Source organism: Pan paniscus, chromosome 9, assembly GCF_029289425.2.
Source record: "Pan paniscus chromosome 9, NHGRI_mPanPan1-v2.0_pri, whole genome shotgun sequence".
In the NCBI taxonomy this organism is placed as follows: Eukaryota; Metazoa; Chordata; class Mammalia; order Primates; family Hominidae; genus Pan; species Pan paniscus.
In genome coordinates this window covers 79423927-79441082 of record NC_073258.2, presented here as the reverse complement: position 1 = coordinate 79441082, position 17156 = coordinate 79423927, and the positions used below count along the sequence as shown (strand labels likewise).

At 38.5% G+C, this 17156-nt stretch overlaps 1 protein-coding gene across 4 annotated transcripts in view; it reads left to right on the top strand.

The window, feature by feature from the left end:
- Nucleotides 1-17156, top strand: part of NARS2 (asparaginyl-tRNA synthetase 2, mitochondrial) — a 138224-nt gene that overhangs the window by 66633 nt on the left and 54435 nt on the right. For 3 of the 4 annotated variants that reach the window (XM_003805159.5, XM_008968356.4, XM_063608692.1), the window contains exon 7: nt 14398-14530. In XM_003805159.5, coding sequence (XP_003805207.1) covers nt 14398-14530 — 133 coding nt within the window. The remainder of the gene's footprint in view (nt 1-14397; nt 14531-17156) is intronic. The other variant, XM_055094730.2, reaches the window with a different exon arrangement.

Genomic DNA, 17156 nt, shown 5'->3' with positions numbered 1-17156 from the left:
AGGCTGAGGCAGGAGAATGGCGTGAACCCGGGAGGCGGAGTTTGCAGTGAGCAGAGATTGCGCCCCTGCACTCCAGCCTGGGCAACAGAGCAAGACTCTGTCTCAAAAAAAAATAATAATAAATAAAATAAAAGAAATGAAAACTGGGCATCTGTATCTAATCATGTGAGAACTGTGGAAATCAAATTCTCTCTCTTCCCCAGGGCTTGTTGTTTTTATTTATTCTTTTGGACTTCTTTTTTAAATTGTTGAAGGCTGTCTCTATGCCAGGCTTCAGCCCAAAGTATAAACTTAATGTCTTCTCAGGTCTTTCTGAGCCTGCCTGATTCTTTCCCTAGGCAGGTGCCATCACTTTCTCATTTTCCCCATATATGCAGTTGTTTTTGACCATCCTAGTCTTTAATGTCTGACTCCCAAAGGAAAATAAAAGAAAAATGAAGTGGAGAAGTCCACTGGCTCTTTAAATAATACCGGGGCAGGGTGGGGGTGGGGAGGGGCGTGTAACAATCAGAGGAGGTGACTGCCTCTCTGTATCTCTGTGATTAGAAACCACAATCAGCAATCTAGGCCTAGATTCCCAGTATTTGGAGGATCCTTTTTTCTCCAACTCAGCTCCCTCAAGCTGTGTGCAGGGGGTTCCAGGAAGACGTGCACAGCTGCCTCCCTCAGGGCTGGGAGAGGGGTATGGGCAACTGCTACTGTGCTAAGAGCTGAAATTGACCAAAACTAACTACAATTTCCTGTATAAGCCTTTCTCTGGAAGTTGCGGGTATTCCGTAGACTGCAAGTTTCAAAAACAGTTACATCAGGCCAAGTGCAGTGGCTGATGCCTGTAATCCCAACACTTTCGGAGGCTGAGGCAGGTGGATCGCCTGAGGCTGTCAGGAGTTCGAGACCAGCCTTGCCAACATGGTGAAACCTTGTCTGTACTAAATATACAAAAATTAGCTGGGCATGGTGGCACATGCCTGTAGTCCCAGCTACTCAGGAGGCTGAGACAGGAGAATTGCTTGAGCCCAGGAGGTGAATGTAGCAGTGAGCTGAGATTGCACCACTGCACTCCAGCCTGGGCAACAGAGCAAGACTCCATCTCAAAACAAAACAGTTAAATCAGACAAATACTACTAGTGCACTTGTCTAGGTGGGTAGACAGATTCCTGGTGCTTTCTTCTCTGCCATCTTCCCAAAATACTGTCAATCCATCTGTCGTTTGATACTTAGTTGTTTCCTGCGTGTGGAGCTATTGTGATGATGAAGCTCTCTGAAAATTCATGCAGGAGTCTGTGTGTGGACATATGTTTTTATTTCCCTTGGGTAAATAACTAGGAATTAAGTTAATGCTTAACTTTGTAAGAATCTACCAAATAATTTGCTGAAGTAATTGTATTATTTACATGCCCGCTAGCAGTGGATGAGGATGCCGGTTGGTCCACGTCTTTGACAAAAGATGATGTTGTATTTTTAATTATAGTCATTCTAGTGAGTATAGGATATGTCATTGTGGTTTTAAATTGTATTTCTGTAGTGACCAGTACTGTTGAACATTTTTTTCATGTGCTGACTGGCTGCTCATATATCTTGTTTTTGAACTATCTTTTCAATTTTTTTCATCCAATTTTTACTAGGTTGTTTGTTTTATTATTGGGTTGTAAGAGTTCTTTATATATTCTGGATACAAGCCCTTTATCAGATATAGGTGTTGTACTTTTTTTCCCCAGTCTGCCTTTTCTTTCCATTTTAAAATAGTTTTTTTGAAGACCAGAAGCTTCTTATTCTGTTAGTGTATTATAGTCTTTTTCTTATGTGGTTCATGAATTTCTTTATCCTGTCCAAAAGATTGCCAACATTTTTCTTCCATGTTTTTCCCTAGGGATTTTATATCTTAGCTTGTATTTTTAGGTCAGTGAAGACCCTGCTAGTCTATAAACTTTTTGAAGGTACAGGCCATACCTGATTTACCTCTGTATTTTCCACAGTGATTAGTAGTCTAATAAATATTTGTTGAATGAATAAATCAATATGACTTCAGGTAGATAATGATGATAAGATACAGACAGATAGCTAGGCCCTAAGCTTCTGTATCCATTCCTTCTTTGCTGCTATAACCTGTGAGCTTGAATTAAACTTCCATGCTTTTGATTTAGTTCACCAGTATATTCTAGTTGGGGGGAAAAATCAGTTAAAAAAAAAAAACTCCATCAGAAAATGCATTTAAAAACTTGAAATACTATGCTATTGGATCTGTTAGGATATCTTAAAGTACCGTTATTATGTGAAACTGAAATTTCTTTTTCTCTTTTAACATAAGATATATACATACGTACGTGTGTGTGTGTGTGTATTTTATTTTCTTTAAGAGACAAGGTTTCATCATGTTGCCCAGGCTGGTCTCAAACTCCTAGGGTGAAGTGATCCTCCCTCCTCAGTCTCCCAAACTGTTGGAACTACAGACATGAGCTACCACTCCTGGCTTCATTTTACATTTTCATGCAGTGGGTGTGAATTTCTCTTGCTATGAATTCAGAAAATTTAGTGGTTTTTTTTTTTAAAGTCAAAATTGTAAAAATTTACCTGTGAACTGTGTGCATGAATTATAGAAACCACGGAAACATTTCTGTGTATTTTACTTCACTGAAACCCACTAACAACCTTAAGTGCAGTTCTGGGGGCAGAGCTGGGGCATCTAAACAAGGACACTTTAAAGAGTGAAAGGGAGGGCTGATAACGGTCATTCTGGAGCAGTCAGCATAAAATGGGTTTTTCCTGGGCAAACCAAGACCTGTGATCACCCTAAAGCTGATAGATACGAACAGATTAAATTTCTCTCTTCACCGGTGTTATATTTGCTTGTTTTTAGGGAACCACTTAATAGAAATGCCTCATAGGCTGTAGAAGATGTGCTGTAACAAAGACTGTAGGAAAAAATAATATGTGTATGTGTGTTTGTATGTGTTTTACAGAAAATAAAAGGAAATTTTATCTTTGCTCCTTTAGAAAAAATTGCCAATAAATTCAGTCATGGTTTTCCTTCCCTCTCACAAGTAAAAGCTGATAACAAATAAGCTTAGTCACATGTATTCGTTGCTAGCCACGTTAGTTTTATTTATTTTGATGTCAATTCCTATTTTATTTCCCACATATACCCTACACAGAAAAAAAAAAAAACAAACCAAACTGGTGTTTTGCCACATGAAACAGGTGTAAGGGATGGATAAACAGACATGTGTCACATAGATCTTTACAGTTGGAGAATATGCAAAACCCAAGCCAGCCTTATTTCACATTTAAGAGGTGGATTTAGCATGTGAATTAGGATAAAGATCAGGAGGTAGAGACTTGTTTTTTGTTTCTGGAACATTCTTTAGGGACTTTTATTTAGTTTCTTCAACTGGGTAATTGTTCTGGGCTTTCCTCCTGATTCTCCTTTAGGACAATATGGTGTGAAGTTCAGTGGAAAAATTTGAATTTTAGGCAGATAGTATTTTAGGGACTACTGTAGAAAGAGTTATCTCAGAAGTTTTCTTAGCCAAAATATATGTATGATTTGATGATACTGGTATTTCCTATATAGCTGTGGAGGGTTGGATGTAACTTGGGAATTTGGAGATAACGGTTCAAATAGTTCAACCCAGAGTTTCTCTGCCTTTTGTATAGGTCATCCCATGATCCTATCATTAAGAGTGTTCATTTTTAGTATTCATGCAGCCTACAAGGCCTGGCATGGCAGAGCATGCCATTCTTCCTCTTCTTCCTTCTCCTCCTCCTCCTCCTCCTTACTCCTCCAATTCAGGGAAAATGAAGAGGGATTTTTCATATATTCTTTCTATAGGCTAACTCCTTCTGTAAAAGCAGTTTGCCTATTTCTACTTTTTGATGGTTCCTTTATGCTTTTATGTTCATAAACCAAGCTCTGTTTGATTTGGAGTCTGTCAAGAGTATTAGAAAATTTTTATTTCATTCATAGTATATAGGCCTCTGCAAATGTACCCTTTTTATGAAATACTACCTTTCGTATCAATTATCTGTGCCTTTTACTTTCAATCATAAGTGGTAATTAGAAGAGCTAGATCAGGCTGGGCATGGTGGCTTATGCCTGTAATCCCAGCCCCTTGGGAGGCTGAGGCGGGTGGATCACCTGAGGTCAGGAGTTCAGTACCAGCCTGGCCAACATGGAGAAGCCCCGCCTCTACTAAAAATGCAAAAATTAGCTGGGCGTGGTGGCACGCGCCTGTAGTCCCTGCTATTCGGGAGGCTGAGACAGGAGAATCGCTTGAACCTGGGAGGTGGGGGTTGCAGTGAGCCAAGATTGCATCACTGCACTCCAGTCTGGGTGAAGGAGCTCAGTGTACCATTCAGCATCTGTGCTGAACTTTTTACTTTTTAAGAGTGCACACTTGCAGCAGTACAGTAAGTGGGCCCTGGATTTGGACTGCTTATGTTAAAGCAGCTTTGATTGTGGTGCTCTGGACTATTTACTCACTTGTCTAAGCCTCAGTTTCTGAAGTTATAAAATGGAATGAAATCACCTCTCTTATAGGGTAGCAAGGATGAAATGAAATGTGTGTAAAGTGCTTGATAGACAATCTCGTCATTCAACCTTTTTTTTTTTTTTTTTTTTTTTTTTTGAGACAGAGTCTCACTCTGTCACCCAGGCTGGAGTGCAGTGGTGTGATCTTGGCTCACTGCAACCACCGCCTCCTGGGTTCAAGCAATTCTTGTGCCTCAGCCTCCCGAGTAGCTGGGATTACAGGGGCATGCCACCACGCCTGGCTAATTTTTGTATTTTTAGTAGAGACAGGATTTCACCATGTTGGCCAGGCTGGTCTCAGACTCCTGACAGCCTCAGCTGATTCACGTGCCTTGGCCTCCGAAAGTGCTGGGATTACAGGCATGAGGCGCCGCGCCTGGCCTCAGTCAACTTTTAAAAAATGTGTTGTGGCAAAATACACATAAGATAAAATTTACCATTAGTGACATTGTACAACCAACATCACTGTCTAGTTCCAGAACATTTCCGTCACCCCAAAAGGAAGGACCATACCCGTAAAGCAGTTGTTCTGTGTTATGTACTGAATTGCCTCTCCCCTAGGATTCATATGTTGTATTGTCCTAATCCCTATGTGATTGTATTTGAAGATAGTACTGTTAAAAAGTAAAGTTATATGAGGACATAAGGGTGGAACCATAATCCAGTATGACTGGTGTCCATATAAGAAGAGATACCAGGGGTGCTTGTGCACAAAGGAAAATCCACATGAGGACATAGCAAGAAGGCAGCCTTCAGCAAACCAGAAAGAGAGGCTTCACCAGAAACCAACCCTGCTGTCACTTTGGTCTTGGATTTCCGGCCTCTAGAACTGCAGGAAAATTAATTTCTGTTATTTAAGGCACCCAGTCTGTGATATTTTGTTATAACAACTCATGTAAAATAGTGTACTCTCCATTTCCTCCCCACCCAATCCCTGGCAACCACTTTCTGCTTTCTGTTTTTATAGATTTGCCTTTTCTGGATATTCATATACAGGAAATCATATAGTATGTGGCCTTTGGTGTCTAGCTTCTTTCACTTAGCCTAGTGTTTCCATCCATGTTATAGCATATATCAGTATTTCTTTTTTATGGCTGAAAATTATTCCATTGTATGAATATACCACATTTAGTTTATTCATTCATTGATGAATATTTGGGTTATTTCTGTTTTTTGGCTATATAATGCCACTATGAACATTTATGTACAAAGTTTTGTTTGAATACCTGTCTTTATTATTTCTTTGAGGTATACATTCAGGAGGAAATAGTTGGGTCATTCTATGTTTAATTTATTGAGCAGCCACCAAATTGTTTTCCATAACAGTTATACAATTTCACATTTACACCAACAGTATACAAGGAGTATCTCTATATCCTTGCCAACATTGTTATTTTTTATTTTCAAAATTTAGCCATCAAAAAACCTTTTAAAAAGTATATTAATTAGAGGTCTAAACCTTTTTTAGGGCAGTAGTTCTTTATCAGGATTCACATCATAATTACTAGTAGAGCTTTTAAATATATCCGTGACCAGGACCCTTCTTAGACTTTCTGAAGAGAGGTCTTCAGAGGTAGAGCCCTGAACTAATACTCTTCATTAAGAACCATTGCCAAAGATAGTGGTTCTCAGCATATGATCTGGATATCTCTGGGGCTTCACATCCTCTCAGGGGAATCCTTGAAGTTGAAACTATTTTCTAATACTAAGACAGTAATTGCCTTTTTCATTCTCATTGTCTCAAGATTATATATACAGTATTTTCCAGTCTTCATGGCATGTGATAGTGCAACAGATTGAATGCAAATGTAGATATGAGAATCTAGCCACCTTTTGTTAAGCCAGACATTAAAGAAACTTATAAAAGTGTAAAGCAGTGTCACTCCTCTTACTAATTTTTTTGTTTTGGGAAAAAATTATGTTTCATAAAAAAATGTTATTTGTAACACATAATGGACTTGTCATTGTTTTTGTTTTGTGTGTGTGTATGTGTGTTTGAGACAGGGTCTCACTCTGTCACCTAGGCTGGAGCACAGTCACATTATCACAGCTCACTGCAGCCTCAACCTCCCAGGCTCAGTCAATCCTGCTGCTTCAGCCTCCCAGCTAGCTGGGACTAAAGGTGCATGCCACCACGCTTGGCTAATTTTTGTATTTTTTGTAGAGACGGGGTTTCACCATGTTGCCCAGGCTAGTCTCAAATCCTGCCCTCAAAAGATCCACCCGCCTCGGCCTTCCAGAGTGTTTGGATTACAGGCATGAGCCACCGTGTGCGGCCTTGTCATTATTTTTAAGTAACACAAACATAATTTTAATTTATCAATTTTAGTAGTAAACGTTGGTAGATACAACCTAGATAAACCAAATTTCTTTGAGATCTACAATAATTTGAAGTGTAAAGGGATCTTTACAACATGGTGAAACCCTCATCTATAAAAAAATTTTTAATTAGCTGGGCTTGGTGGCACATGCTTGTGGTCCTCACTACTCAAGAGGCTGGGGCAGGAGGATTGCTTGAGCCCAGGAGGTTGAGGCTACAGTGAGCTGTGTTTGTGCCACTGCACCCCAGCCTGGGTGATAGAGCAAGACCCTGCCTCAAAAAAAAAAAAATAAATAAAATCAAGCAAATGCAAACTGTAGCCCGATGGAAAGGAAGGAGACAAAAAGTAACTTTGATCCATTTGTTCTCTTACCATATAGTTGGTGTTAGGTTAACCTTTTGATGTATTTATTTCATGTCATCTTTATAATAACCTCCATGACATTTATATACTCACCCTCATCTTTGCATGGGGAAATTCAGTCTTACAGAAATTAAGAACTTAGTTTGTTCATAAGTGGAGGAGCCATGATTTCAGCTTAGGTCTTTAGACTACATGTTCTTAATCAGTACCATAACCTTAAAAAAGTGAGTCATCTGGACAGGACTTGAGTCCAGGAAATTGTTGATAGTTCAATGCTATAATGACTCCTCTACCTCTGTAGTATCAGGCCTGAGAAAAGGGAACCTTTGAAATATTTGTAGACTTAAATAACACTTAAACACTATGTAGTACATGTAACTAAAGTAAAGTACTTACATGTTGTTCTCTTTAGTGGTCCTCAGAGCAAGGACCACTAAATATGAGAGGTGTAAGAGGGATAATCTCGACACGAGTAAGTGCAGTTGACAAAATTATATAGGTAATTTTAGTGTCTTATTGAGACATAAGGATAAATATTCAGTTAGAAAGAACAGTCAGATTTGTGACCTTTTCAAATAATGTTATTTTCTAAGCCCCCATATCCAGTCAGTCCTAAAGAGTCCATTGTTGCAGGAATGAAGTGGCATTTCACTCAGGAGCCAAGGAATCATATACTGCTGTGTTTACATAGAATAGACTAGGATAATTATTTTCTTGTAGTAATGTTATAGTTAATTTAAAATTTGTTCTAATTAGAGCAGTTCACCCGCCCTAGTCCTTTTCAAAGATTTTCTTGTTGACAGAGCAAAAATATGTGACAGTTTTTAAAAACTGATGCTGTTACTCTCTAGTGCCTTCTGTGAACGGTTATTTCACAGAACAGAATTATTTTTTGTTTAGTAATTGATATTCTATTTACCTTCCTTTTCTACCCTTAATCCCATCCCAGTGCTGTTTCAAGTATTCATTTGGGAAGCTGGGTGCCATAGTGGGCATGTGTAATTCCTCCTTCTTGGAAGTCTGAGGCAGGAGGGTCACTTGACCCCAGGAGTCCAGTCTGGGCCACATAGGAGACCCCATCTCTTAAAAAAAAATGCAATTTGGGGATCAGCATATTTTATAGAAGAAGAATTACTTATTTGACAAATATTGACTAGTATGTGTTAGGCACTAGATTAAGACTGAGGATGGGCCGGGCGCGGTGGCTCACGCCTGTAATCCCAGCACTTTGGGAGGCCGAGGCAGGCGGATCACGAGGTCAGGAGATCAAGACCATCCTGGCTAACACCGTGAAACCCCGTCTGTACTGAAAATACAAAAAATTAGCCGGGCGTGGTGGCGGGCGCCTGTAGTCCCAGCTACTCGGGAGGCTGAGGCAGGAGAATGGCGTGAACCTGGGTGGTGGAGCTTGCAGTGAGCCGAGATCGTGCCACTGCACTCCAGTCTGGGTGACAGAGCGAGACTCCATCTCAAAAAAAAAAAAAAAGACTGAGGATGAGGATGCCATAATGAACCAAATAAAATATATATATATGTATATAGTCGCTCATGAAATTTTCAATATAATGGAGATGGATGTTAAATAATCACATCGATTGATGTAAATTTTTTATTTTGAAAGGTGCTGTGAACAGTAAGTAGCACATGGTGTTATTAAAGAGCATATTGGTTTTTTCACCAAACCAACAGGGAAAAAAAAAAAAAAAGAGCGTATTGGGAAGATTGGCCTAGGAAGGTTGGGAGACGACTGAAATCAAAGTGGAAGCTGGGGGGAGACATGAGTTCAGTTTGTGACAAGTGAAAGGACCAAATAAGCAGATGGATATATACTTTTGGAACTTAGAGAAGAGGGCTGGTTAGAAGGTATAAATTTGTGTGTGCCAGTAAGTAGTTAACTGAAATCATTGGCCAAGGGAAATCATATAAGGAAAAGTATCGGGAGAAAAGTTAAAGGTTCTAGGGGTAACTTTGGAGGAGTGCTACTGCTTAATGAACAGCTAAAGTGGCATGCAAAAGGAGGCAGAAATAGAGGTCAGAGCAGTATTTAGAAGGAAAACTAGGACAGTACTAGGAAAATAGTGTTAAATGTTTCAAGAGGCGAGGGTATTTCAAGGTGTATCAAATAAAATCTGGTCACTGCTTACTGTGTTTACAAGGAAGGCCCTGCATGTTCTGGTCCTTTCCACCATCTCTTATCATTGATCCTGCTACTGGCCTACACCTGTTCTTTAAATTCTTTAAACATGTCAGGCTCCTTCCTACCTTGGGACCTATGTGTTGGTGTTTGCTTTGCTAGAATGTTCATTTCACATGTCATCTCCTCAGATGGTTAGCTAACCTTCCTCCCCCTTTAGCAGGATTGTTGTCAGACTCTGTCAAACTTGGAATTTCATCATATAATTTAGATTAAATTTTGCTTGGGTCTCAAATTCAGTTCCAAAAAAAATATTAAGAACATGTTAAAGGAAATTATTTGGCACAAGTTTTTGGCAATAAAGATAAGAATTTTTAGAATTTAGAATTCACCCTCCCTAAGGCATCTTGACATGACATGATTGTTGAAATGGTGAAGGCTGCATCTCTTTTATAATCCCTTTCCACCAAGTGTATTGCATGGTGGACAGATAGGGGAAAGCTGAAAAGGGGGTATCTGGAGTCTACTCTGTTAGGCATGTAGAAATAATGAATGCAAAATATATCACAGTATTGACAATCCAGTGAACACAAAACAGTAGTAAAATAGATGTTCATTTTCCTGAATGATGAGAAAAGCACTTGGCAAAAACTTTAAAAATCCAGTTTAATAGTTTTCTGGGAGTTCACTTAAGGTCAATGAACTTTTACTAAACTAACAGTAAAGAAGTGATATGGAGGTTGGGGGTGGTTTGGGAAGGGTGTAGTGAAAGTTGCTGATCAGTCTTATGCTGAATAAGTTCTTCCCAAACTAAAGAATAGCAGTTCCTCTGTTCTTTCAAAATGTTAAGATTCACTGTGAAATTTCAGGGCCAGAAAGAATAAATGGCCAGGCAATCAGTGACCACTTTATATTAATCTATTTGCCATCTTGAGGGCTTCATAAAACTCCATACACGGGAGAAAGTGAACTTTGTAGAACCTTTTTTTTTTTTTTTTTTTTTTTTTTTTGTAATTTTGCTTTTTATTTTCCAAAGAGCCATTTTTGTAGCTATCTAGGTTGATGTGTATTGAATGTACTTTTGTTATACTAAACATTAACTCCAAGCTCATGGATTTTCCTTATATAGCTTTCCTCTCTTCATAGTTTGGCACAAGAATGATTCTTAGTGCCGAGTGTTTTCTTTTTCTCCTGGTCTCTTCTCAGAGCAATACTGGCCTTTCACCTGGTTTTGTATCTTATTTTAGAAATGGCCTTGTTCTCAGATTTTATTTAAATGTTGGTTGGTTCAGTCTTTGCTGCAAATGGCTTTCATGTCTGTGGAAGATAGGAAAAAAGAAAGAAAGAAACATAAATTAAAATAGAAGTGATTCCACATGCAGCTAGAGACAAAATTATTGCAAAAGACAGTAGAGATCAATGCCAAGCTTCCCCCAACCCCTACTCCTATAAGGATTTGAAGACCAGAAAAGCTAAATAACTTGCTAAAGATTACAAAGTATTGACGAGAATATATCATTCTCATTATTTTCATGAAGATAACATTCTAGAGAGTTGTATTTTAACACGTAAAACAAGCTATTCATAATATGCCAAACTGCTTCCCCTAGTTATCTTTGAGAAGGGGGAATATACTAAAAATTTTTCTTTCTAATTTTCTGAGTTTGCAGTGTTGTTTTGAGCATCATTGTTGTTAGTATCATGGTTAAGGCTATGAGCGTTAGAGTCAGAAATGTGGATTTGAGCCTGGCTTCCACCATTTACTAAGCTATGACTTTGACTTTTGGGAAAGCTTCTTAACCTATCTGAACTGCAGTTTCTTATTCTGGAAGATAAATGTATTAATACATACGTAGATTGAGTTAACTATGAAGGGATTAACTCTAAGGTTCTTGGCCATTTAGTGCTTGGCCCATAATGATCATTCCATAATGGTAGCCACTAGTACTACTACTACTATTGCTACTATTACTTATAATAGAACACTTGATACTGAACAGTATCTTTGGATACTGACATAGGGTGATCATTATTGAATTATTTAAACATTCATCTGCTTAAAGATTAGATGCTTTCTTACGCAATTTTTCAACATACCTTCCAGTTCATTTTATCACTCTGTTACTTTAGAGGAAGCACTGTGGTCATTAGTTCTTACTCTATCAAAATGATATTTAACTCTCAGATACCTCAGTCAGAGCCTGATCCTTACTATAATTGAAATAAAAATTATTGAGCCTCTTCTGTATTTTATACTAGAGACCTTGCCCTGCATTGCCAGGGAAAATCATTAACCACTGCAAAATTTAAAAATCCCTATTGCTGCTCATCTTGGAGCATCCTGTGCTCCATAAGTATACGCACAATTTCTTGTGATAAAGTACCAGAAATGTCATTTTACTTATTTAGATGTACTGTACTATTGCCAACCTACCTAGAGATGGCACAGTCACAGATTGGAAACTCAGGGCCTTGTAATTGTTGAATTTATTGTTTGGGCCAGACCTGGATTGTTTGACCCCTTTTAGGTACTGAGGGCGTCAGTGACATATATCTGAGTATTTTTCTATATTTGTAATGTTACCGTTTGTGAGGATGTGCTTTTTAGTTTACAACTGAGGAAGCCTGTCATCATCATTAGTACTCATTCATTCAGCATGAGCACCTGTTTTATCTTAGGCACTAGAGATGCGAATATGAATAAAACATGATTCCTGTTCTGGAAAACGCTGGGGGAGAAAAATAACTTAGATAGTTACATTTCAAAGTGATATGTTCTATATAATAAATATGAAAAAGTGTTATAGTAATATACGAGAGGGAGCAATAAACTTGGGGGAATGGTAAGGATTCAAAGGGGAAGTGACAGTTGAGCCAAGTCTTGAAGGATGAATGGGAATTTTCTATTTGGAGGGTAGAGGAGCAGGGGAGGAGGCAATACAGGGTAGGGAAGAGCCTATGCAAAAACTAAAGGACATGCATGGGACACGCTAGGAAAGGAGAAGGTCTGCAGAGTGGCTGGATAAAAGGATGTGTGGGAAAGAACTGAGTTGAAATTAGGAGTTAGAATTTTATTCTTTGGTACTAAGGAATCATTGAAGATTTTAAAATTAGGGCTGACATAATCAGATTTGAGTTTGGAAACCTATAGTTTGGGACTGGAGGAAGACAGGTGCCAGACACCAGTTAAAAAGCTGTTATTTTCTAAGCAGTAGACAAAGGTTTACACTGACAGTAGCTGTGGAGATAGAGAAAAGCTGCGAGATTTCAGAGTTTTCCAAGGTGTAAACAACTAAATTTTGTGATCAAAATGATAAGGGCCATGTAATAAGCTGGGGAATGTGGGATCTGTCTTGGTTGAGTAGGTGGATTAACTGAGATTAACAGAGCTGGAGGAAATGTAAAAAGAAAGGCAGGATTGTTCATTTTGTCTTTTGTTTGTTTTGGGGAACAGGGTCAAAATTTTCATTCTGCACAAGGTAGGTTTAGTCTTTTTCAAAACATTCTAGTAGGCAAGTCTGTAGCTGAATCTTGGAAGAAAGGCAACCATAGTAATATTTTTGAGTACCTACTGTTTATTTTTTCAATAAAAACTAAGGTTCTCAGGTTAGCAGATCATGGTCTTAGGAAGGTAGCTGTAGAACCAAAATATAAATTCCTAAGCTTCTACCAGTTGGGTCTTACTGAAATGGCAATTGAGAGAGAAGTAAATCTCTTGGTTTTCACCATAGTTACTTTATGTTTCCTTTCCCAGAGTATCTTTACTAAAAAAAAAGAAAAGAAAAAGAAAAAATATATATACAAAATCCATCTATTTTCTACACTAAGTTTTCTGATCTTAATATTATTTGGCTAAATGACAGATCAGGTGTGCTCAGGATCAAGGATCATAGCTAAGGAGCCTCAAACAGCTTGCTTTGTTCTAACAAAACCTTAACATTTAAAGATTAAGTCCTCAAGAAATATTTATTACTTCATATGTGCTTGATCTAATCTCAGCTGTTACTTGGTTTGAATGTGAGGGAAACAATAAGTATCAAAGAATGACGGATGTAGTGTCCACTTCACTATAGGAGTTTAAGAATAAGGGATTTTTCTCCCCATTTGGATGGTTGAGCTATAGTCCTCTGGAATCAAGGGAATAAAGTAGTTCCTCAAAATCTCTCACCTCCACATTTCAGGGGTCATTCACCATTGATTGAAAGACGGGTGGTCGTCAAGGACTTGAGTGGGCTTTGAACAAGGTGAACTGCAATATGTATCTGACGTTCTTTTTTCTTGTGTTTAAAAAATAAATGAACACACCTTATCTACATGAAATTCTAGTTTTCACTGTTATTATCTAGATTTTCTGTGGGGTTTCTTGGGCTGTGGTGTTTTTTTCTTTACTTTGTTCTTGATTGCTGTGAAATGTAGTTGCCTGCTGTTTTAAGGCAGCTGCAGTAGAGTGCACCCAGAAGTGGTTATGTTTCTATATTTAGTAAAACCATAGGATTTGTGAAGCAGTTGCAGATTCCTTCAGGATAAAATGGTTTCTATAAATGTAACTTTTTTTTAATTTTTTTTTTGTTTGTTTGTTTGTTCATTTATTGAGACAGGATCTCACTCTCACCCAGGCCAGAATGCAGTGGCATGAACATGGCTCACTGTGGCCTCCACCTCCTGGACTCAAACGATCCTCCTGCCTCAGCCTCCCAAGTAGCTGGACCTATAGGCACAGGCCATCACACCCAGCTACTTTAAAAATTTTTTGTAGAGATAAATTTTCACCATGTTTCCCAGGCTGGTCTTGAACTCCTAAGTTTAAGCAGTCCTCCCAGGAAGTGCTAGGATTACAGACCTGAGCCACTGTGCCCAGCCTCAATGTAACATTTTTAATGAAACTATTATTATCACCTATTAGAGAAATATATAGCAGCAAATATGTGTCAGTCTGTGGACAAGACAGAGGCACACAAAACTTTATTTTCCGTAAGAGCTCACTGAATATTTTAAATACTTAAAATTAATCATGTGAATTCTATTTGCATTCTCTTAATCTTGAATTGCAGAGCTTTTACTCAAGTGTTTACCTTTGGTCCGACCTTCAGAGCTGAAAATTCTCAGAGCCGGAGGCACCTGGCAGAGTTTTATATGATAGAAGCAGAGATTTCTTTTGTTGACAGCCTTCAAGATCTTATGCAGGTAGGTACACAAGTTTTAAAATACCAGGTATCTGTGACATTAAAATGTTTCTGTATATATTTTTACCTCGGACGTTTATGTGTTACAGGTATTCATAAAGTGAAAAGAAGGGGTAACTACTTAATAAACACTTATTGAATGCCTTTACTGTAATAGTTTAAAATACAAGAGTCAGACAGATTTAAGTTTATATCCCAGCTCTGCCATTAGCTTTGCTATGAAGTTCCCTGACTTTCATGATCTTTAGGTTCCTCAACTCTAAAATGAGAATAATTGTGCTTACTCCTAAGGTTATGTGAGGGGTAAATGAAATTGTATATATAATATAATGCATATAGCATGGGGTCTGGAACACAAGCAGGTTCACTAAATAGTAGCTCTGATTTGCTAGGAAAATATACCAGACATCTTTATAATTATATAAATGTCTGTAATACTTACATAAACCCCTATGTAGCTATATTAGAAAGCATCCACAGGAGCTATCAGCTCAGTTGAGCAGGGGACAAGGCTGGAGAGATGGTCATGGTCAGGCAACAGATCATGAAAGACCTTGTATTTCAGTGCCATAATAAGGAGTTTGAACTTTACCCGAAATTTAAGGAGCAAGAGTTCTAAATTGGAAAATGAAGGTCAGAGCTATATCTTAGGCACATCTTTTTAGCAGCAATATGAACAATGATTTAGAGGTAGATAAAAGTAGAGAGGCCTTGTTAGGAGGCTGTAGATATAATCCAGACAGTGCACACAAGTGGAATTGAATGGACCAAGATTTGATGCTTAACCACTCACATGCTATGTGACCAACTTAGACAAGGGACTTAATCTCTCTAGGCCTCAGTGTCTTCATCAAAATTCCAATACATAGGAATAAAAATTCCTACTTTATAGGCTACTTGAGAAGATCAGGTAGATAAAATCTGTATATGTGTGTGTGTGTGTGTCTGTGTGTATATATATATATATATATATATGAAGTACTTAGCATAATTTATGGCACTTAGTAAATACCCAGGAATTGTTAACTGTTAAATTATGAATTGTCTATTCAGAAGCATTGTGGTTACTATCCTAGTTTGGATTTGTAATTATGGGATGTTTATTTTAGTGATTTTCATCAACTCTCCTTTCTGTTCATTTCTATGTCTTTCTACTCTTACCCAGTAAATGACCTATTTCCACTTAAAACATAAATACCATATATATCACAAATAGAACAGACTAATTATTTTATTACCCTGTCTTGAGTTGGATTTCCTAGTAAACAAAACTCTCTAAGGCAGAGATGTGTGGGCAGGGGCGTTATTAGGGAGTGCTCTTGAGAACAGCATTCATAAGGAAAGGAAGAAAGTCACATTGAACAGTGGGAAGTGTGAACTGTGATCCATTTACAAACAGAGGCCTTAGCTTCTTCTGTGAAGAACTTTGGAACTGGAATGGTCCTAAACCAGATGGGAACAGTTGTCCCATCTAAAAGCAAGGCGTTAGCACTTTGTGCCTTCCCATATCAACCAATCATTGGATGTGATTAGCCACTGGAAGGGGCATAACCTTGAGTAAGGCAGTACCTTTGGGTCTCGACAGTTCCTAATGAAGCACTCAACTATAAACCATCAGCAGTTAGTAATATTCCTGGATTCCCATATAGGGCACTTGGCCCTGAAGGGGCATTCTGGCCACACAATATAGCATTTCACTTCCATACTCCCTTTACACTTCCCACTGAGCATTTTGGATCAGTCCCCATGGGACATTTTTGGTTATCCCTATTAGGGAATGGGCAGGGAAGGGGGAGAGTGGTCACTACTAGCATGTAGTTGGTAAAGGCAGAAGTGCTGTTCAACAACCTAAAGTGCACAGCCACCTTCTCCCCGGTAATTAGCTGGCCCCAAGTATCAGTAGTGCTGCTGTTGAACAACCATATTCTGGACTGTAGGGATTCAGGATCTGAGCTTCACAAGGAGTCAGTGGCATTCCTTAAGTAGCTTTCACTTGAGCCCATCCCCTAATTCTTTATTAATCTTTGTTCTACAATTATATTTTACCATATGACAGGGTTGCAAGATATCGTTTATTTTTCTCAGTTATATTAGTAAAAACATTGAGGAATAGATAGGTTAAGCTACATACCTTTTTAGTAAGTGTGAGCAGAATTCAGTTACAGATTTTCACCTTTGCATTCAGTCAACAGTGCCATGAAATTATTTTATTCTGCTCTAAACCGGAGCATTTCAATCTAAACTTAGGGTTTAAAATTAGTCATTTCTTTATTTCATTTTCTTTTCTTTATTCTTTTTTTTTTTGAGACAGGGTCTCACTCTTGTCTGCCAGGGTGGAGTGTGGTGGTGCAGTCTCAGCTCACTACAGCCTCCTGAGTAACTGGGTCTATAGGCACACACCACATGCCCAGCTACTTTTTTGGTAGAAACGGGGTTGCCCAGGTTGGTCTTCAACTCCTGAGCTCAAGCCATCCGCCTGCCTCAGTCTCCCAAAGTGCTGGGATTACAGGCATGAGCCAGCATGCCCAGTCTCATTTTCTCTTTTTCTTCCATTTCTTGACTTTGTTTTTATCTGTAGATGCCCTGACTGATGGATTTTTAGGCTAGTTTCTTAAGCTTTGGTGATT